The sequence below is a fragment of the Herpailurus yagouaroundi genome, unplaced genomic scaffold (assembly GCF_014898765.1).
Source record: "Herpailurus yagouaroundi ecotype Mexico unplaced genomic scaffold, PumYag 28, whole genome shotgun sequence".
Lineage (NCBI taxonomy): Eukaryota > Metazoa > Chordata > Mammalia > Carnivora > Felidae > Herpailurus > Herpailurus yagouaroundi.
This window is the reverse complement of record NW_024412376.1, coordinates 155,297,356-155,320,147: the sequence shown is the minus strand read 5'-3', so window position 1 is coordinate 155,320,147 and position 22,792 is coordinate 155,297,356. Positions and strand designations below refer to the sequence as shown.

Sequence of the window (22,792 nt, the reverse complement as noted above, 5' to 3'; positions counted from 1 at the left end):
TAAGTCAGAGGTTCCCATGACCCCCTCCCTGAATTCGATTAACTTGTTGGAGTGGCTCACAGAACTCAGGAAACCCATTTACTTACTAGATTATCGATTTATTGCAAAGGATATTAAAGGATATGAATCAACAGCCAGATGAAGAGATATGCAGGAAGAGGTCTGGGACGGTCCCAAGTGCAGGAGCTTTTGTTCCCAGGGAACTGGGGTGTGTCACCTTTTTGGTACTTGGATGTGTTCACCCACCTGCAAGCTCTCTGAGCCCCCTCCTTTTGGGTTTCTAAGAGGGTTCATCACATAGACATGATTAATTAAATCATTGGTCATTTGATTGATTGGATCTCCAGCCTCTCCCCAGAGGTCAGGGGTGGGACTGAAAGTTCCAACCCTCCAATCCTAAGGTTGGTTCCCCTGGCCACCAGCTCCCCAACCCTCAGGTGGGGTCCAGAAGCCACCTCCTTAACATAACAAAAGATACCTTAGCTCCTCTCATCACTTAGGAAGTTCCAAGAGTGTTAGGAGCTCTGTGTCAGAAATGAGACTAAGACTAAATAATATTTCTTTTTATAAATCACAATATCATTCTTTCCATGCCCCATCCTGGGTAAAGTCTCCTTTCCCTGTGCTCCCCAAATACCTTGGGCAACTGCCTCATAGCTCCAACTCACTGAATTACGGCAGCCTGTTTGAGTGGTTGCCTTTCCCCCTAGAGGTGAGCTCCATAAAGACAGGAGTGTGTTATCATCTTGGAATCTCTGGAGCTCAGCACCGTGGTAGTTTGCGGTCACTGCTCAATAAGTAACTGCAGAATCATGAGTGAGCAGTGACAGGGGATCTTCAAAAACTTGAGCTCTGCTATAGAGAGGATGTTTATACCTCCCATCCCCCAAATTCATATGTTGAAACCTGATCCCCAAAATGATGGTATTAGGGGTGGAGCTCCTGGGGGTGATTAGGTCAACGATGGTGAAGCCCTCATAAATCAGTGCACCTGTAAAGGATGTCCTAAAAAGCTCCCTGCCCCTACTCCCATGTGAGGTGACAGCAAGACAGGTGTCTGTGAACTAGAAAGTGAGCTCTCAATAGACACTAAACCAGTAGGTGCTTGGTCTTGCACTTCCAGCCTCCAGAACTGTGGGAAATAAATTTCTGTTGTTTACAAGCCACTCAGTCCATGGTATTCTGTTACAGTAGCCTGAATGGACAAAGACAAGCTCTTAGCCACATATGGTTCTAAGTACTTGACATGTATTATCTCTTTTGATGCTCTCAATGGTCCTATTAGCTATTATTTGATAAATGAGCAAACTGAGGCACAAAGAAGCTGAGTGACTGCCTGAGCCCACACTTCATAAGTGGTAGACCCAGGATTTGAACGCATGCATCCCAGCCTTCATCACTATCCTGTCCCAGGAATGACTATGTATCTGCTATTTCATTCTTTTTTTTTTTTTAATGTTTATTTATTTTTGAGACAGAGAAAGAGGGAGAGAACATGCAAGTGGAGGAGGGGCAGAGAGAGTGGGGGGGGGGTGTGTGTGCAGAGGATCCAAAGCAAGTTCTGTGCTGACAGCCCGATGCGGGGCTTGAAGTCACAAACTGCAAGATCATGAGCTGAAGTCTGACAATCAACTGAGCCACCCAGGCGCCCCTCTATCTGCTATTTCTAATTAGAATTGGAACTTGATTTCTTTGGTGTCATTTGGAATCATGAGATTTGAGCCAGCAACAAGGACCCCGTGAGCCTGCAGGGTCTCCAGGGACTGGAACTAAGAACTGCAGGATATCCCCCTCTCCCGAGGCCAGACCTCACATGTTCCTTCTTCCAATCAACCAAAGCCCCTGGAACTTCTCCTCCCCACCAGTGGGCCATGCCTCCCTGCTTCCTCTGCCTGAAATCAAGGGTCAAGGTCTGCAGCCTGAATGGGTAAAGTTCAGGAAAACACAAAGGCCAGAATTACCCACCACCTAACAGCCTAGGATCTCAGCAACCTGAGCTCTTGTAAAAGAAGAAAGAGAACTCACATTTTTTGAACACCTGCCAAGTGCCAAGTAGTTTCATTTTTCTTTTTTTGTTAAAGCTTATTTTGTATTTTTATCAGGGCAATGAATACACATGTATAAAGGGCTAAATAGTATTAAAAGTAAGGAAAACCAGCATCTTGGAATCCTCCTTTTCCTCTCTGCCCGCTGTTCTCTGGAGGCCGCCAATGACAACTCTTCTCATTGCTTCTTCTGGGATTTACCACCATCACCAGACTAGAATCTCCATTCTGCTTCATCTGAGTTGTTTTAGACATTAGGAAGTATCTTCCCATTAGGGTAGATGAGGATTTCAGGTCTTATACACTCTCCCCCTTCCATTCCTCATATTTAATTAAATTACTTTTTCAGTATAGTGACAGAAATTCAATACCTTTATTATTATGAGTAAATACAGTTCATTCCCAAGTGAAATAAACTATAATGATTAAAGCCTACCTGCATAACTTTTTCTTTTTCCTTGTATTAAAATCACTTGCTTAGCTTTCTTCGCTAAGCTTAAAAAACGTTGCTTAGCTTTCTTTGAATATTTGGCTAAAACTTCCTATAACATCTAAAAGCTTTGTAAAACGTGTGTGTGTGTGTGCGTGTGTGTGTGTGTGTGTGTGTGTGTGTGTGTGTTGGGGGGCTCCTGGTGCTCAATTGGCTGAGCATCCGACTCTTGATTTCAGCTCAGGTCATGGTCTTGCGGTTCATGAGATGGAACCCTGTGTTGGGCTCTGTGCTGACAGCATGGAGCCTTCTTGGGACTCTCTCTCTCTCTCTCTCTCTCTCTGCCCTTCCCTGCCTCATATTCTCTCAAAATAAATAATAAACATGAAAAAAAAATCCAAAAACCCACATGTGTGTGTGTGTAAACACTGCCAATACAACTTTCCACGTGGCCAAGTTGATCAGAGAATCCATCAGTTCTATTTTCCCCCAGAGCCCTTCTCCCGGGACCTCAGTCCTCTTGCTCCAGCCCACACTGAGTAGTGTCTCAGCCAGCAGCATAGCTGAGCTCCTCCCTTTTCCTTCTCCTACACTGGATTCCTCTATCCTAGATCTCTCTTATTCCCTCGTCCTTGGTTTGCTCCCTTGTTTTTGTGGGCCACTCTTCAAGAAACTTCCTAAGAAAAAGTGCATGGAAGGTATACCAGTCTGGGTCCAACAGGAGACAGAAACCACACAGTATTTTAAGTTGGAGAAGCTCAATATAAAGAACTATTGCACTATGACAGGGGAGTAACTCTAGAGATGCAAAGAGAACTCCAGGTGTCCTGAGGCTGAGAGAGAGCACCCAAGACAAGGATAACTTGGAAGGGGGGAGTCCCTCCCCAGTTTGGGTCCAGACCTTGTTGGAGAAGGCATACTGGCAGCTCACTGGTGGAGAAGATCACTGGGCTGCCCAGTCCAGAGTTGGTCAAGCAAGAACAACCCTCCATGGCACAGATGAGCCACAGTTGGTGATGCTCAGAGGACATGGGGGCACCATGAAGGCATGAGGGCCAGAGCAGACAGTATTTTTCTCAGGGGGCTTGCACAGAACGATCTCTGGGCTATAGGCAACAGTGGACATTGGCAGGATCCCAGGGAGAGTCAGGGTGTGTACGCGTGAGGGCTGGAGTGTGTTGTGTCCACAAGGGGAGGCCACAGGAAGTAGTCACTGGCCATGGTTGTGGGGTCACTGCGAGGTTACAGGGGCAGAGTAACACCTGATGTCCTCGCACGGCCACATCACTGTTCAACTGTGCAAATGAAGCCAGAAACAAAGCAAAAACACAGCTGCCAGAACCAGGAAGAGAAGCCTCTTTCCTCCTACAAGGGGCCTCCAGCGCCCTCTACTGACAAAGCTTAACACTGAGCCCTCTGCAAAGGAGAAAGGCTTCAAGAATCTGGTCATTATTTCAGGACAAGCACTGAAGAATGAATTGGGAGCTGAGAGGCAATAAATTGATAACAGAAGGTAAATTTCCTAATACTTCATATCCCAGTAAATATCTGTAATCAATTCTCACACTTATGAATAGTTTTAATTAGATTTCTCAAAATCGCCCGTTGGCTTCTAGCTTCTTGTGTTGGCTGTGGAGATATCTGATGACGTTCTGATTCAAGTACTTTGTGCCTGGTATCGCTTTTCCGCATTAGAAGCTTTGGAATTGCTTCTGTTTCCCTGGTGTCCTGAAATTTCAAGAAGAACCTCGGTAGGGGTCCTTCTCATATAGGTCTAAGGATTTCATTGTTTCTTTGAAAATACTCTCCCCTCCATTATCTCTTTCTGGAACTTCCATTTGTTAGATATCAGGGTCCTAGCTGACATCTAGTCTCTCCATTTCTTGTTCCTTCTCCTCCATCATCCATTTCATGTTCTTTCTATCTTTGCTTTCCAGAAAGTTTCTTCATTTTTTACATTTCAAATCGTTTCTTGATTTTTAGAAATTCTGACATTATATATACAATATAAAGAGCTCTTCCTTACTCTAATTTCCCCTCCTTTACAAATAGCATGTTGTTCTTGTTTCACGGATGCAAATATCATCTTTAATTCTGAGGAGATCAATCCTCAGAAGCTTTTTTTCCTCTTTTTCTTCTGACTGCATTAACCATTTCTTCTGCATCTTTTCTTTCTCCCTCCATAATCTTGGATTCCAACTTCCATGTTAGTGGCTTCCAAAAAAGTGTAACTGTCGTTTCATATTTTAGATGGAGCACTGAAAGCTACTGGGTGGTGGGCTCCCTCTGGAGGTTGACCAGATGGCCAACCAGCAATTTTACTAGAGGCCCACAAATGTGAGAATCTACAGGTCTTTTCTCCAGGACGGTTTAATTTCTCCAGAGAAGGTTCTTCAGTCTCCTACTTAGGGGGTCTAAGTTCTAGTTACTTGCCTTCTGGAGCTGAGCAGGAGAATGTACTTCTGGGGACAGGACAGAGGTGGCAGCAGCCTGTCTAATGGCTCAGTATACAGATTCTCACCTACACCTGTTCTCAGACCCAAGCCTCACCCCAGCCTCTGTGACTGGTATTTCCTAATTCAGAGTCTCTCTGGCTTAGTTTATCCAGGCGTTTCCTTTGGCTCAGGTCATGAACTCATGGTTGGTGGGTTCGAGGCCCGTGTTGGGCTTTGCACTGTCAGTGCAGAGCCTCCTTGGGATTCTTTCTGTCCACCCCTCCATGACCCATGCTTTCTCTCTGTCTCTCAAAATAAATAAATAAACTTAAAAAAAAAAACACTTGAGACTTTAATTCAGTGAGACACTTTACTAACCAACTATTGTGAAGTAGGTGAAGAATCAGTGATGAACAAATACAGATGGCTCCTGCCTCAAGGAGCTTCACTTAGTAGATCTGCTCATATAAAAAAGTCATTTGTTAGTGCATGCAGACTGCCATGACCAAGGAAGACCAAGGTGACATAGTAGGAGACTCAGCTCCTGAGAGAGCAGGAGGTAGGAGATCGATGAAAAGTGCTCCTGCTGGATTACACATTGTCGTGGGCCTGACCACCTCATCCCAACTTTCCAAGCTGTCCTCTCTGTTCTTACCTCTGGGCCAAGCCTGCCTCTCCCAGCATACATCACACACGACATTGCCCAAGTCATAAAGAAAGTAGTTCTCATGTTATCAAGATCACACGTGAATAAGGAGAAGCAGTACAAGAAGCATAACAGAACCCATGTGTGAATCCTTCCTTGGCCACTTACTAGTCGTGTGACCCTAAGTAAGTTAATAAATCTCTCTGAACCTTTTTCCTCATCTGAAAAAAGGGGCCATAACAGTAACCTTGTAGGATTCATGTGGGGATTGGAGATAATGTACAAAAGGAAAGGCACCCCATGTAGTGCATAGCAGGTGCTTGCATAGCGAGCGCTCAGTAAATAGTGGCTTTCATAACTATCACCCTTACCTTGAGTTCTTGATTTTTGGCCTTCTCAAGCATGCGCAAGGCTCGCTGGTGGGAGGCCTCGAGCTGGGCTTTCATGGCCTGGTTCTGCTGAACGGTCTCCTGGAGCTCGTGCTGCAGCTTCTCCCTTTCGTGGTCGGAGAGTTGCTTGAGCTCCTGCAGGTCCTCCCGGTAGCTGCTGGCACACTGCTCCAGAGCCTGCTGCATCTGGGAGACCTGCCCGCCAGGGCATCCTGCCCTCAGGCTAGCTGCCCTCCCTCCCCCTTCCTGGGATATTTTAAAAAAAATAAGTGTTCTGAGCATCTCAACCCAGCTGAGCCTCCTTTATCTGTGGGAACTCTGAGGAGGGCACCTGTAACCTTGAAACACCTGGGGATGGCCAGTCTCCGGGGGGCTTCCTGGCTAGAGTCACAGATGCCAGGTGAGAGGGGCAGGGGGGTTGGGATGTAAACTATCCAAGAGAAACCAAAGAGGGGACCACTGAAGTCTTCTCTGACAATCCCATTTAGTATTACCCCCCCCCCCCCGCCGCCCATCACCAGATAGCCTCTCAATCCTTCTTATCGTGTTCTGCTTTTCCTTTTTCCTGAAACCCTATCATCCTCTTAATACACCATGAGCTTTACTTAATTCGTATGTCTAGTATTTACAGTCTGTACCCACTTCCTCTACTGTAATATAAACGCTGTCATGCAGGACTTTTGTTTAACTTGTTCACTGATGTATCCCAAGCATCTAGAAGGGTTCCTGGCTCATGGCAGGTACTCATGAGCCACAGGATGTGTTGAATGAATGAATAAATGAATGAATGGATGAAGCCAAGAATCCCACCTTGCCCTGACCCGGAATGCCCTCCCCATGAATCAGTCCTTGCATGTATTTCCAAGGCCGTCTGTAGGGATGAGAAGGAGGCAAGGTCTCCCTCAGAGTGAGGGCACCCCCCCCCCCATGGCTGTCCTACCTGGGCTTGCAATCTGGCCTTCTGGCTTTGCCACTCCTCCTGCAGACGCTGGATGTCGGGTGCCTTCTCCTCCACCAAAGAGCTCAGTGGAGGTTGCAGGCCATCTCCTTCCTTGAGGGGCACTTTGATCCTTTGAAGAGAGAGAGGCCCAAATCACACAAAGTCCTGGGTGGAGAATGACGTGACCACCTCGGGCTGGGAGAGGGGACCTGCCATGGCAGTGAGTGGGGTGAGAAACATTTTCCTTGGCTTTAAAAAGTAACCTGACACACAGTTCTAAGTGTTATCACAATTCTCAGTTATGAGTTACTTATGGGGCCCTTGGAAGCTCCAAAAAAGAGGTCTCTATGGCCTAATTTCACAACTCTTCCTGAAGATGAAAAAAAAAGAAATAATAATGCTTTACTTGAATACAGCACTTTACACTTTTCAAAGCATGCTCATACCATTTATTGACGGTCCTAGGAATACATAGGAGGATTGCAAAGAGGCCTTTACATATACAGCACGAACAAGAAGATGCTGGGTTACAGCTGCAGGAGTTTCTGTGTTCCAGGACAGATGCTCAAGGAGGTCTTTGGAGCAGACCTTCCTTTACTTAATGCTGAACTTTTAAACCAGCAGAGAAATTCAAATATAACTGACTGCGAACTGGGATTTTAAGTATTTATCCTGTGTAGCGGTGTGAAAGAATGCCATGCCGTGGGCATCTCTGCAGAGATTGCTAGGATGTAGGTGGAGTTTTCTCCTTCCAGCAAGGACATTAGGCCAGAGGACCAGAGGTTAAGAGGGGAGGGCCCTTATCTGGGAAGAAAGGCATTGAGAAGGGGGAACTGTGGCTTGGCAGAGGCAGGGAGGCCCAGCAACATGGGCACAAGCTGGGGGGTAAAGGAATAGAGAGTCAGCAGGGACCCCTGAAAGGGAAGACAGGAAGCCAAGAGCAGCACAGCAATGTGGTTCAGAGCATGAACTGGAACCAGATTCCCCAGAGTCAAATTCAGTCCTACTGTGGACCAGTTATGTGATGTTGGGGGAGGCCTTTAAACTATCTGGGCCTAAATTTCCTCATCTGTAATATGGGGTTAGTAATGGTAACATTCACATGGAATGTTGTAAGGATTAATAGAGTAAATATCTTTTAAAAACTTAAAACCATGTCAGGCACATAGTAAGAATTATATAAAGAATTAACCAAACACTTAGCAAAGAGAGGTTTCTTTCTCTGCATTCTGGTTCTTTTAGGTAATCCTTTAAGCTTTTGAGGATAACTACCTTGAAGGAGAAACAAACAGAAGCCTCCTGGGTCTGAGCTCTGGGTATGAAACAAACCAAGGATTAGGAGACCGTCAGAAGGGGATCAGCAGAGAAGAGGCCTCCAGCAAGAGTGAGAAGCCATGTGACCACGTTGGATATGTGGACCAGGTTAGCTCACCCTGACGACTCCTGAGGAGGACACTGGACTTCCTCCCAGGGCTCAGCTATTATTTTTGAAATGATTTATTAAAAATTTTTTTACATTTATTTATTTTTGAGAGACAGAGCACAAGTGGGGGAGGGGCAGAGAGAGAGGGAGACACAGAATCTGAAACAAGCTCCAGGCTCCAAGCTGTCAGCACAGAGCCCAACGTGGGGCTCGAACCCACAAACTGCAAGATCATGACCTGAGCCGAAGTCAGACGCTCAACCGCTGAGCCACCCAGGTGCCCTGAAATGATTTATTGAGATAAAATTTACATATAGTGAAACAGATCTTAAGTCTACAATTCAATGAGTTTTGACAAATATATACAACTATAAAACCAACAGTCCAATCCAAATCTAGGACGCTTTCATTACTCCAAAGCTCCCCTTGCACCCTCTTCTTGCCAATGTCCACTCACAGGTAGCCAGTGTTTTGACTTCCATCACTACAGAATACTTTTTCCTAATCTTCAGCATCATACACATGGAATCATATGGTATGCATTCTTCTGTCTGGTTCTTTTTCTCAACACGGTGTCTCCAGGATTCACCCACGTTGTTGAGCCTATCAGTGGGGCACACTTTCGTGGATGAGTAGTGTTTCATTATGTGAATATGCCGCAATTTGTTCACCCGTCTTCCTACTGATAGACATGTTGAGTCATTTACATTTCCGGGCTATTGTGAATAAGGCTGCTAGAAATATTCCTGTACAAGTATTTTCGTGGATCTGTGTTTCCATTTCGTTTGCTTCAAGACCTAGGATGGGAATTGCTGGTAGATGTATGACTAACTTTTTACAAAACCATCGAATGGTTTTCTGGGGTGGCTGCACCATGTTATGCTCCCACCAGCAACGTACGAGAGCTTCAGTTGCTCTACATCATTGCTGATGTTTTGGGTCTTCGGTCCTTTTCATTTTAGTCTTTCTGGTGGGTGTGAAATGGTATCTCACTGTAACTTTAAGTTGCATTTCCCTGATGACTTTGATGTGAAACACATAGTCATGTGCTTATGGAACTGTTTTTTGGACGTGTCTGTTTCTTGTAATTAAAAAAAATTTGTTTTAAATGTTTGTTTATTTTTGAGACAATGCAAGAGACAGAGTGCAAGTGGCCAAGGGGCAGAGGGAGACACAGAATCTGAAGCAGGCTCCAGGCTCTGAGCTGTCAGCACAGAACCTGACGCGGGGCTTGAACTCATGAACCATGAGATCATGACCTGAGCCAAAGTTGGATGCTTAACTGACTGAGCCACTCAGGTGCCCCTGTTTCTTGTAATTTTTTAATGGAAGTGTCTGTTCAAGCATTTTATCCACTTACAAATATATTTATCTTTGCTATTATTGATTTATAGGAAGTCATTATATACTTTGGATACAGACTGGATAACTTCTCTGAGCTTGTATATTTATTTTCTTAACAGTACTTTTCTAGTGAGCAGAAATTTTAATTTTGATGAAGACCAATTTATCAATTTTTTCTTGGATGATTAGTGTTTTCATGTCCTAAAAAATAACTGCCTATTTCAAATTCAATGATAATTAAAAAAGGACACATCTTTATTTGGGGGGATACGGCTAATGAAGGGAAGTTCTTCAACCTGAAAAAGATAATCTATGATAAACTACAGCAAACATACTTAATGGTGAAATGTTGAACACTTTCCTCCTAAGATTGGAAACAAGGCAAAAATTCTGCTCACACTACTTGACATTGTCCTGGCCAGTCCTATAAAGTAAGAAAAAGAGCTACAGGTGAGAAAAAGAAGAGTAAAAATGTTTTTATTTACAGACAGAATGATAGTGATTGAAATACTCCATGTTGTTAAGATGTTAGTCTACTCTAAAGTGAACTACAGAGTTATTTTTTTATTTTTTAATTTTTTTCTTCTTTTAATGTTTATTCATTTTTTGAGAGAGAGAGAGAGAGAGAGAGAGAGAGCGAGAGAGCAAGCACACAAATGGGGGAAGGACAGAGAGAAGAGGGAGACACAGAATCCGAAGCAGATTCCAGGCTCTCAGCTGACACAGAGCCTGATGAGGAGCTTGAACCTACAAACCGCAAGATCATGACCTGAGCCGGAGTTGGGCGCTTAACCCACTGAGCTACCCAGGTGCCCCTGTACTATAGATTTAGTTCAGAATACAATCCTAACAGCCTTATTTGTAGAAATAAATAGGCTATTTTGACTACTGATGTGGAATGGTGAAGGACCTAGAAAAAGAAAAAAGAATCTTAAAGAGCAAAGTTGGAGGAGGCCGGCTACACTGATTCCAAGACATTATGAAGCTAAAATAATACAGACTGTATGGTATCAATGTACAGATAGACAAAGAGATCAATGAAAAATAATGCAGTGTCGGAAACAGATGCATGCAAAGATGTTAGATTCATTTTTGCTAAAAGTGCTGAGGCAATTTGGGGCACCCGGGTGGCTCAGTAGATTGGGCATCCAGCTCTTGATTTCGCTCAGTCATGATCTCACAGTCCGTGGGATCAAGCCCTGAGTCGGGCTCTGTGCTGCCCGTGCAGCGCCTGCTTGGGATTCTCTCTCTCCCTCTCTCTCTGCCCATCCCCCATGCATGCACGCACACACACTCCCTCTCTCTCTCAAAATAAATACATCAACTTAAAAAAAAAAGTGCTGAGGCAATTCAGTGGGGATAGGAAAAATTTTTCAACAAATGGTGTTGGAACTGGACAAACATATGAAAATAATAAACTTGGACCCTTCCTTCACAAAAATTAACTCTAAATATACAATATAAAACTGTAAAGCATAATCAGAACATCTGTGCAATTTGGGGTAGGCAGCGATATTTTTTAGGACATGAATCTCCAATTACGACTGTGGGTTTTTCCCTTTCGTTCTCCCACTATTTGCTTCATTATTTTTGAAGCTCTGTTATAAGGTCAAACACATTTAGGATTTGTTATGTCTTCCTGATGAATTGACCCCTTTAGCATTAGGACATACCTCCTTTCAGCCCTGACAACATTCCTTGTTCTGAAGCCTACTTTGATACGAATGTAGCCACGTTAGCTTCCTTCTGCTGTTTGCATGGTATAGCTCATTTGTTTCCCTTCAGACCTCTCTGTGCCTCTATCAGCTTGCAAGGGCTGCGATAACAAAATACCACAGGACGGGCGGCTTAAAAACAGAAATTTATTTTCTCACAATCCTGGAGGCCAGAAGTCCAAGATCAAGGTGCCGTATTTGGTTTTCCCGAGGCTTCCCTTCTCGCTGGGTTCTTATGTGGTGGCTCCTCCGTCTCTGTTGTGTGTGTGCTGGTCTCCTGTTCTCATAAGGACACCAGTCATGTCGGAGTAGGACGGCCCTAACAACCCCATTGTAACTTAATTACCTCTTGAAAGGCTCTGGCTCTAAATATGTCACATTCTAAAGTCCGCGGGGTTAGGGCCTCAACACAGAAGTTTTGCGGGGGATACAATTTTGCTCGTGAGTGTCTTCATGTGTATTTAAATGTCTGTCTTGTAGACAGTGCATAGCAACATCTTGCCTTGTTTTCCTGACAATCTCTTTCTTTTAGATGCTATGTTTGGTTCATGTACATTGTAATTATTCAAATGGTTGGGCTTAAATCTATGTCTTGCCATTTGCTTTCTATTTGCCCAATCTTTTTTTTTTTTTTTTTTTTAACTGTTCTTCTTCTCTTCTTCCTTTCTGTCTTCCTACCTGGCAAATATTTTTCAGTATTCCATTTTAGTTCTTTTATTGAATTGTTTTAGTTCTTCTTTGTATTAATGTTTAATGCTGCTCTATGGATTACAATTTGTATCCTTAACTTATCACAATCTATTAGAGTTAATAAGGTACCTCTTGGGGCACCTGGGTGGCTCAGTCGGTTAAGCGGCCGACTTCAGCTCAGGTCATGATCTCGCAGTCCGTGAGTTCGAGCCCTGCATCGGGCTCTGTGCTGACAGCTCAGAGCCTGGGGCCTGCTTCGGATTCTGTGTCTCCCTCTCTCTCTGCCCCTCCCCTGCTCATGCTCTGTCTCTCTCTGTCTCAAAAAAGTAAATGAAAACATTAAAAAAAAAAAAAGGTACCTCTTGATGTAACACATAAGTCCCTTACAACAATATAATTCCATTAATCCTAGCAGCCCAAGAGTCCATCCATAGATGAATGGATAAAGAAAATATGGGATGGATGGATATATATGTATATAAAGATAATGTGTGTATGTATATTATGGTACATTATATACATATATAATGGCATATCACTCAGCTATAAAAAGGAATGAGATCTTGCCATGCGTGACAATGTGGAAAGACCTAGAGTGTATTATGCTAAGTGAAATAAGTCAGACAAAGAACAACAAATACCAAATTATTTCATTTATATGTGGAATCTAAAAAACAAAGCAAATGAACAAATTTCTTAAAAAGCAGAAAACAGACCCAGAAATACAGAGAACAAGCTGATGGTTTCCAGAGGGGAGGAGGTGGGGAGATTGGGCAAACAGGTGAAGGGCAGAGGGAGACTCAGGCTTCCAGTTGTGGAATGAAGAAGTCATGGGGTTGATGGGGCGCCTGGGTGGCGCAGTCGGTTAAGTGTCCTACTTCAGCCAGGTCACGATCTCGCGGTCCGGGAGTTCGAGCCCCGCGTCGGGCCCTGGGCTGATGGCTCGGAGCCTGGAGCCTGTTTCCGATTCTGTGTCTCCCTCTCTCTCTGCCCCTCCCCCGTTCATGCTCTGTTTCTCTCTGTCCCAAAAATAAATAAAAAACGTTGAAAAAAAAATTAAAAAAAAAAAGAAGTCATGGGGTTGAAAGGCACAGCCCAGGGGACACAGTCAATGGTATTGTAACAGTGTTGTATGGTGACAGATGGTAGCTACACTTGTGGAAAGCATAGCATAATGCATAGAGTTTTGGGATAACTGTGTTGTGCTAATGTAACATGCCTGTCAACTATACTGCTATTAAAAAAGAAGTGAGAGTAAACAAAAAAATGAAAGAAAAAAAAAAGCCTATCCCTGTCCTTTGTGCTAATGTAGTCATATATTGTCAGCAACATACATTATGAATCCCACAGTAAAATGGTAATATCATTATCATCATGCTCCTTCTTAAGCAGTTAGATGTGTTTTAAAGAAATGGAAAGAAAGTAAAACAATAGACTTTTACCTAAATGTTTACCATTTCTGTTGTTCTTCATTTTCTACCCCCCTAGATCCAAGTTTAAATCCAGTCACTTCCTTTTGGCTTAAATAAATTCCATTAGCATTTATCATACTGAAAGTTGGTTGGTGAAAAATTCTCTTAGCTTTTGTGTGCCCGAATATGTTTTTGTTTCACTCTCATTTTTGAAGGATATTTTCACTGGATTTAGAATTTGGAGTTGACAGGTTGTTTTTGTTTTTATTTTTCCTTTTAGTACTTTAATGATAGTGTTCAAGTGCTTTTTTTGGAACGCAGAAAGAGAATAAGGCTGGAAGGCCAAAGAGAAGTTTGTTGTCATTAGTACTCATGAGCATTTACGTGTCCCCTATATTTGTAATGTCTTTTCAAAGGTTGGCTACTTTTAAGATTTTGGGGGGTATATTTGTTTTGGCAGCTTTTCTGTGATGTATCTAGGGATTTCTGGGATGTATCTGTGACACTGTCTTTGGATTCAGCCTGCTGGCCGTTTGCTGAGCTCCCTGAATATGTAAGTTGACATTCCTCATCACTCTGAGAGAATATTCAGCCACTATTTTTTAAAATATTTTTTCCTGATCCATTTTCTTTCTCTTCTTCCTCTTGGGCCCCAACTGCATGCATGTTAGACCATCTGATTTTGTCCCACAGGTCTCTTCCTTAAAATGTTTTTTTTTTTTTTCTTTCTTCTTCTTCATTCTCTGGATAAGGTAGTTTCTATTCATCTGTCTTTAAGTGATTAACTTTTCTTCCATGGTCTCCAATTTGCTATTATACACACCCGTGAGATTTTCATTTTGAACACTATACTTTACAGCTTCAGAATTTCCTTTTGTTTCAAGGTTTTCATTCCTCGGCTGAGTTCCCTATTTGTTCCCTGATTATAACTGTCTGTTCTTCATGGCCTTCATACCCCCAAAGTATGACCTCCACGACGTCTCCACCGAAGGCCCGTAGTGCTTGGGACGGCACCACCTCCCAGCTCAGCACCGCCTCTGGTATTCGCATTTTCTCAGTGCCACGGCAGCAGGCACACATCTGGGCACCGTGCGGGTCTCATCTTGTAGATGTTCTCTGAAGCCCTTGGCCGAGGACCTGTGGAAAGTCCTCTTAACAGATCTCTGCCCTTCCTGCCCCCCACAGGACCATCTCCTCTGATACCCTGCCTTATAAATTCCAGCCACCTTAGCCGCCCTGAGCCCTGCTGTCTGCCTTCTCAGCTCAGCTTGACTTCACCTCCCCTTGCCACAGCTGGCATCTCCCCATAGGCAGAAGAGCAGGGGCAAGAGGGGGCGGTCGTGGGCTTGGACCTACAGTTCCCTTCTCAAGAAGACAAACCTTCCCTGCATGTTGTCCCATTACTCAAGCATGCATTCATGTTTTCTCCAGTTAAAAAAAATTTTTTTTTCTAACGTTTATTTATTTTTGAGAGCGAGAGACAGAGCCTGAGCAGGGGAAGGGCAGAGAGAGAGGGAGACACAGAATCCAAAGCAGACTCCAGGCTCTGAGCTGTCAGCACAGAGCCCGACGCAGGGCTTGAACCCTTGAGCCGTGAGATCATGACCTGAGCTGAAGTCAGATGCTCAACCGACTGAGCCAGCCAGGGGCCCCTGTTTTCTCCAGTTTTATAGCTGTTTCCAGAAAGAGTAACTAGTACCAGACTGGAAGCCCATGGCTGGAAGTGGAAGTTTCAGTTCTTATTACTGACTATCAGTGGATCAAGTGACCCTGGAGAGGTGGAAGGCCTGTGGCTCTTGGTTTTACACACGCTCAATTTAGCTGCCCTAAATTGAGATGTGGCTAAAACCGTGATTCTGAAGTCAGAGACACTCATCCAATCCTACTGTCTACCTTGGGAGACAATAACCTCCCTGTTAAGTTACCTCCCTTTCCTCTATTTTCCTCATCTTTCAAGTGAGGTACTTCAAAAATAGTATTTACATAATAATTAGATGGGTTAATCCTTTTTTAAGTATTTATTTTTGAGAGAGAGAGAGAGAGAGAGAGAGAACGTGAGGGGGGAGGGGCAGAGAGAGAAAGGGACAGAGGGTCCACAGCGGGCTCCAAGGCTCTGCGTTGACAGACGAGAACCCGACGTGGGGCTTAAACCCACAAACTGTGAGATCATGACCTAAGCCGAAGTTGGAGGTGTGACCGACTGAGCAACCCAGGCGCCCCTAAATGGGTTAATCCTTTCAATCTGCCAACATGTTACACACACGTCATATGCCAACATTCAGTAAATATTTATTATTATTTTCATCACCATCATTATTCCCTGGAACACCACTCATGGAAAGTCCCTTTCTGACCTCATTCTACTGCCTCAACTTCCCTCACCTCCTAAGGAGCCACTTCCATCCAGCCATCACCAAGCGAACTGGCTCTCCTGACGTCCCTGTCCCTGCCCATTAAAGCTGATCCTAACCTGCTCTTCTGACGATGACCTTAAGCCAATGGAAAAGCCACTTCCGTCTTAGAGCCACCATTCCAAAAAGCCCGGTTTCCTGACAAGCATTCCCCATGAGGGCAACTACTGAATATGCAACCTCGCCCCTTCCTGCAGCTCCTGATCTTAGCGCTCAGGCAACCATTCTGTTCCTATCTTATCACTGTTTAGCTCTTCTGTTCCCACCAACAGCCCTGTGGGAATGACCTTCAGAGCCCCCACCTCCGTTTTGCTTCTGTAATTGAGGACAGCCCTTACCAGTATAGCCACCACGGGAGAAAAAGACAAGGCTGCCCCAGCATCCTCTCCCTGGGGAAAGCTTTTCCTCTTTTCCCATGATTCTTTTTAGTCCACAGGGTTCAGGTGCAGCTCACTCTGCCCTCATCCCCAGATGGGCCCAGGGGAGGGCAGGTGACAAAGGCCAGGCCAGACAGCTTGGCTCAGGCATCAACATGTGACCCAAGCTGGGCAACTTAGAGACTTCTTTGAAGTTTCTGTCAGTATTTTTAAGAAAAAGGCTTTATCTTTCCCTCTGGAATTATGAGTTCTAAACAGGACAAGGTCTGTGGCTGCCAATGGTAATGCAGAAGTACCAGGACTTAACCTGGAGACCTGGCTCTAGTCTGTCATCCTTAACTACTGTTCTTCTGTGCCTCATAGATCCTGAGGCAGAATCTGGAGGATTCTGTGAAATACTGGTAGCTGGGAGTTCACTGGGCTCTATACCACCTGACACTGCCATCGGTCTGATTTAGGGGTGTAGACTCTGCTTTCCCAAGGCTATGATCTGAATGTTTATGCCCCCCCCCCCCATTCATATGTTGAAACCTATTGCCCAATGTGATGGTGTCAGGAGATGGGGGTTTTGGAAGGTGATTAGGTCATGAGGGTGGAGCTGGTCGTGGTGAGATTAATGCCCTTAAAATAAAAGACATGAGAGAGACCTCTCCTCTCCCACCCTCTCTCTCCTCTAACCCCCCTTCCTCAACCTTGCTCACCATGTGAGGACACAGAAAGAAAATGGCCACCTGCAAGCCAGAGCAGAGTTCTCCAGGACCAGCACCTTGACCTTGGATTTCCCAGCCTCCAGAACTATGAGAGACAAATTTCTGTTGTTTAGGCCACCCGATCTGTGGTGTTTTGTTATAGCACCCAGAGCTGACTATAAGTCATATGGACAGCATATTCTCTGTCCAGTGATAGTTTGGGTCATGTGACTTGCTTTGGCCAGTGGAATACGAATAGAAATGAGAGATTGCAGTTCTGAGTGTAGGCTTTAAAAGCCACTGCATATTTTCATCAGCTGTTTTGAGATTCTTCCCTTTACCATGACAACAACATGCCCTAGATAGGGGCTAATATTTCAGTCTCAGTCCCAGAATGACAAAGCATGTGGATGAGACTTGAACTCTACCCAAGGTTTGGGACAGGCAATAACATGGGACCCTCAGCCAGGAGCGAAGATTATACATAGCTGACCTATGAGTTAAAAAATCACTGATATTTTGGGGATGTTTGTTACAGCAGCTAAAGCTGACTAATATAGGTGATAGAGATGGGGGTTTCCCATCGGTGACAGAGTCCCCATATCTCCCCTAGTTTAAAAAAACTTGGAAGAATAAGGAATAGAGGTTTGAGGCTAGTCCAGGTCTGAGTTTTAGACAGGCTTACTAACCTCTTTGAGTCTCAGATTCTTAATATATAGAATGGACTCTCCAGGTTGGTATAACAATTAAATAAGATAAATTGTGTAAAACCCAAAGCTGCACTGAGGACATGATGTAAAGGGCAGTGATAAATACTTGAGGAATGAATGAATGGATGGATGAATGAATGAGTCCTTCCAAATCTGAGTTCTCATTCATTGGAGCACTTGCAAGCCTGTATGGCCTCCTGTACCTTTCTTCTTCATCACTGCTGGTTCCTTCTTCAGCTGCTAACTTATCCTGGTACTCTTCTCCTTTGGGAGGGGTCTGAGGTTTATTCAGCTTCGAGCATGGATCCTAAGGCAAAAAAACAGTTGCAAGATGAGACTAAGTACACTTCCCTGATTCAGCCTGTGGCTTATCAAACCAGAGAGTGGAGGAGAAAGGGCCCCCAGCGATCCACGATCGGTGCACAGCCTGGTTTGATTCAGTGCCCAGCACAGTGCCTGGTTTAGCAGCAGCCCTTGTCCCCTTGTCCTGTCTTTCAGCTGACCAAGCATTTCACATAGCTGATGAAACTTAAGCTCAGAGACAATCAGTAACCTGTCCAGGGTCCCACCATCAGTGAGTGGCAGAAATGGGACATACAATCAGGCAGTCTGACCCTGGGGCTGCTGTGGGGATCAGAGAACACTGCCAGCAAAGCTTACTGATTAGTGTGAACAACTGCTATTATTATGATACCTGTTTTAAGGTGGAAGCCTGTGACATCTCATTACATAGGATCGGAGAACATGGGACTCTCTGAATGACCGTACGTGTTGAGACATAAGGTGTGGTAGGAGGAGAATGTGGAAACCAGGAATGATCACTGAGGCCTCAGAATTTTCTGTGAATCTAATTTGTTCGTGTTAGCATTCTCCCCTTTCCAAAGAGATAAAAGGTGAAAAAGACTTTTTTATTTTGATTTTTCTATTTGTCATAGTAACCATTGTCTATGGAACACACTATTGTAAGACAAGCTAGGAACAGATTTCTTTATGGGCAAGTCTCATTAAATAATGATAAATTGTAACCTGGGGTTCCGCTAACTGCTTGTATGGCCTTGAGCCAGCCTCCTTCTCCCTTTTCTGGACAAAAGCTTCATCAGCTGTGAAACAAACAGGTTGCTTACATCTGTGGTTTTCAGCTTGTGCTCCAGAGACCCTGGGACATGTCCCTGGGACCCTCAGGGTTTGCAAGGGGCAGAACAGAGGCTGGAGGATGGGGCCTGGGGCTCCCATTCCCTCTCAAGCTGACATGAAATTGCTTTGGTTGTATTTCCAGGTACTGCAATGTCTATCAAAGGTCGCTAATGTCAGGGCGCCTGGGTGGCTCAGTCGGTTAAGTGTTCGACTTTGGCTCAAGTCATGATCTCAAGGCCCGTGGGTTCAAGCCCCGCGTCGGGCTCTGTGCTGACAGCTTGGAGCCTGGAGCCTGCTTCGGATTCTGTGTCTCCCTCTCTCGCCGCCCCTCCCCCACTCACGCTCTGTCTCTCTTTCTCTCTCAAAAATAAATAAACATTAAAAAAGTGTTTAAAAGTCCCAATGTCAAGGCCAATGATGACCTCTGTGCTGCCAAACTCAATGGCCACTCCTTGGGCCATTTCCAGTCGCTGCAGAACTGGAAATATCTGGTCACTCCCTTCTGCATGCGGCCCTCTGTCCTCCTCCCTTGCCAGCTGCTCCTTCTTAGTCTCTTCTGCTCAAGCCACCTGCTCTTCTGCTCCACACCTTAGTCCTTGGACTTCTCTCTCTCACTCCCCAGAATCTCATCTAATTCCAAGAATACTGATGACAAAGAAATTTAATCTATTTCCAAGCTTTCCCCTGAAGTCTGGACTTGGATATCCAATTGTCCTCCAGATATCTCTTGGATGCTTATCTCCAAGAGATATCCTAGATATCTCTCGGATGTTTAACAAGATTCTCAAACTGCAACATGTCCCAATCTGAACTCTTGGTCTCATCCTCCCTAAACAACAAGCATGCACTTGCCTCAGGGCATTTGCACAGACTGTTCCACCACCCACAATGCTCTTTCCTAAGATATTGGCATGCCTTGCTCCTTCACTTCACTCACCACAACAGAGAGACTTTCCCTGGTTTAAATTCTGGGCTCTGGTACCAGATACCTATGTTTAAATCCCAGTTCTCTGTGTTACTAATGATAGTAATACTATCTAATATCTAATACTAAATAGAAAAACTATTTAGGTTGTCATGAGGATTAAATAAACCAATAAATGTAAAGTCCTTGAAATAGAATGAATACTCAAATTAAGATTTCCCAAGATTATTGTTCTCTGGTCACCTTCTCTAAAATACCACCCCCTCTCCCTTTCTGTCTCCCACCTTGCTCTATAACTTCCTCAAAGTGCAAATCATGGCCTCATGTTAATTACTTGTCTACTTTTTTCTTCGGTTTCCCTTTCTGGAAGGTAAGCTCCAGGGCGGCAGGGACTCTGCTCTGTTCACGCTCCTTTCCTTGGTTCCTGGAACAGTGTGTGGCACATGGAGAACATTCAGTACACACTATATGAATAAACCGAAACAAATCATGGGCCACTAGAGGATAGCAGGAGGGCCATTTTCTTCCACACCTGCCCCACATTCCCACTACATCCCATGGCCCAGAGTTCGGGTGTTTTCCAGCGCTACTCAGGGGCCCTTTGTGCCTTTATGATTCTTAAGTTCCAAGTTCTGTTTGAATCATTTGTGTTTCCTCTAAACATAGCAGATGCCATGCGATCCTGGACCCTTCATTTCCAGAGAATCAGGGTGGAAGTGGCCCTCAGGGAACCCCTGCCCATCTCTACCTGGGTGGGCGTGTTCAGGGGTGCCCGGAGGTGGTGGCCAATTGGAGAGTAAGAGTTCCCTCTGCCTCCCACACCCAAACTTTCAAAACCCTGTCTGGGTCCTTAGCTAAGCCAAAACTACCTTTTCCAGGTTTTCCTTCCCTGCATAATTCTGGGCCATGTGACTTTGCTTAAGACCTGGAATATGGGTGTGAAGGAGCAGCCTGCTTCTTTTCATGCTTGGATGCTTGATGTAGGTGCACGTTGTCGCTGATCTGCTGGCTTGGCTGGTTGGCCTGGGCTGCTTGGGGCTCTCGGCTCCTCTACTTCTCACCAGACCCTCCATAGGCTTCTCACACCCTGGGCCCAGGGCATGTTTAGCCCTATGATGAAGGATGCCGGATTCTCCTACAGGTCACCAAAATCATCAGAGCTGGAGGCTCATCGGCCTCAGAAACTGATACCATTTCAGCTCAGCCTCCTGGGCTGTATTCGTCCTTGGTCTTCCCCATTCCCCATCTGTCCTTCTGTCCTTCTGACTGCCCGCCCTGCTGTAGGCCCTCTTTAAGCCCAACACCGGGCACAGATGCAACAGTCGAATATGGAATGTCTCCCACAGTCATGCCATGTTGTTTTTCTATCACTTCTAGTACTCTGTTTCTTTAATCTCTAGATCATGCTTATCCTTCCAAAGCCCCACTCAACAGCCACTGCCTCCATGAAGCCTTCACAATCTCTTTTGCTGCAATTATACCCTCTGCTCTTGAAGTTCCCATAACAATTTTTTTCTTTTTTGCTACTGTAAATTGCTCACAGATATTTATGAGTCATTTACTAGGTGACGAACACTATTCCAGAGACACGGCAATAAATAAAACAGAAAATAGTTTTTCTGCTTTGCGTTAGTTATAGGAGTGTTCTCTGTCTCCCATCCTAGAAGGTAAAAGTAATCCCATATACAGTTTTTAAAATGTTATAAATCCCACAGCCAATAACTGAGAACATTCTGCATGGCCATTTTCCTCTGCCTGAATCTTTTTTCTTTATTGTGTGTAACGGGATACTAAATTCCAGCTGGCTGACATGCCATTAGTTGCAGGGCCCGGTGAGTTTGGGTCCTGGCTGTGCACTTTCAAAAATGTTGTCATTGACCAGCTTACAACCTCCATGTGGACTGTAAGCCAAAAGACCCACCTTCGCCTCCCGCTATGAGGTATCTGGGGCATTAAAAGGATCTTGGATATCTAATTCCTACAAAGGCCAGGAGCTAATATCACAGTCTAAGCAAAACAGCTTTTTGAGACACCTGTTATAAATACATGTTCGATATAATCCAAGGAAAATTACACAGTAAATGTGGAATAGCAACAATAAATCAGAATAGTATAATACTACAATATAAGTACATAAATAATGATAAAGTTAATTAGTCCAAGTTTCTAAAGGAAAACTGTAGGTTATCAGGAAATGTTGATAAATAGAAAGCACAAAATAAATTGACAGAAATAATCTTAATGGTATCAGTAAGCATGATAAACATGAACTGGCTAAATTCAACATGGTATCTATCCTGGTAAAAAGAATTGTTCACTAAAACTCTCTAATAATGAACCTGTAGGCATCTAACAATCAAACCTGAAAACATAAGGCAAAATTTTCAGAACTGTATGGAGAAATGGGCAAATTTGTAACTGTAATGGGAGAATCTAATAACCACCTCTCAAAAACTGATATATTAAGTAGACAAAATGAGCTAGGATAGAGAATATTTGAACAACAAAGTTAGTAACCCAAACATAATAGCTAAAAAAGAAATACTAATCAGTGCTAACATTTACATGGTACTACATGTTGCCAGGCCCTCAACTATGAGATGGGCAGTATCATCCCATTTTAAAGGTGATGAAACCGAGGCAAGAGAGAATACATAAGTTCCCTAAGATCATACAGTGAACATATCACAGAGCTACAATTCAAACATACAGTCAATGCCTGAACAACACAGATTTGAACTGTGAGGGTCCACTTATTCGTGGATTTTTTTTTCAGCACAATCTAGTACAGTATTATAAATGTATTTTCTCTTCCTTATGATTTTCTTAATAACGTTTTCTTTCCTGTAGCTTATTTTAAAATATGTGTTAATCAACTGTTTATGATATTGGTAAAGCTTCTTGGTAAATAGTAGGTCATTAATAGTTACATTTTGGGGGAAGTTAAAAGTTACATGTGGATTTTTGACCATGTGGGGCAGTTGACATCCCTAACCCCTACACTGTCCACGGGTCAACTGTATACTTAAGTTACTAAAATGAGAATATAGGCTTTTTTCTATCACATTGGTTACTTT

The 22,792-nt window shown here is 44.1% G+C and overlaps 1 protein-coding gene across 4 annotated transcripts in view; it reads right to left on the bottom strand.

Moving 5' to 3' along the window:
• FAM184B (family with sequence similarity 184 member B) overlaps positions 1-22,792 on the bottom strand; it is a 195,294-nt gene that overhangs the window by 17,751 nt on the left and 154,751 nt on the right. For all 4 annotated transcript variants that reach the window (XM_040487276.1, XM_040487267.1, XM_040487290.1 and 1 more), the window contains 3 exons: positions 17,860-17,963; positions 6,886-7,015; positions 5,928-6,140 (listed from right to left, as the gene is read on the bottom strand). In XM_040487276.1, coding sequence (XP_040343210.1) covers positions 5,928-6,140; positions 6,886-7,015; positions 17,860-17,963 — 447 coding nt within the window. The remainder of the gene's footprint in view (positions 1-5,927; positions 6,141-6,885; positions 7,016-17,859; positions 17,964-22,792) is intronic.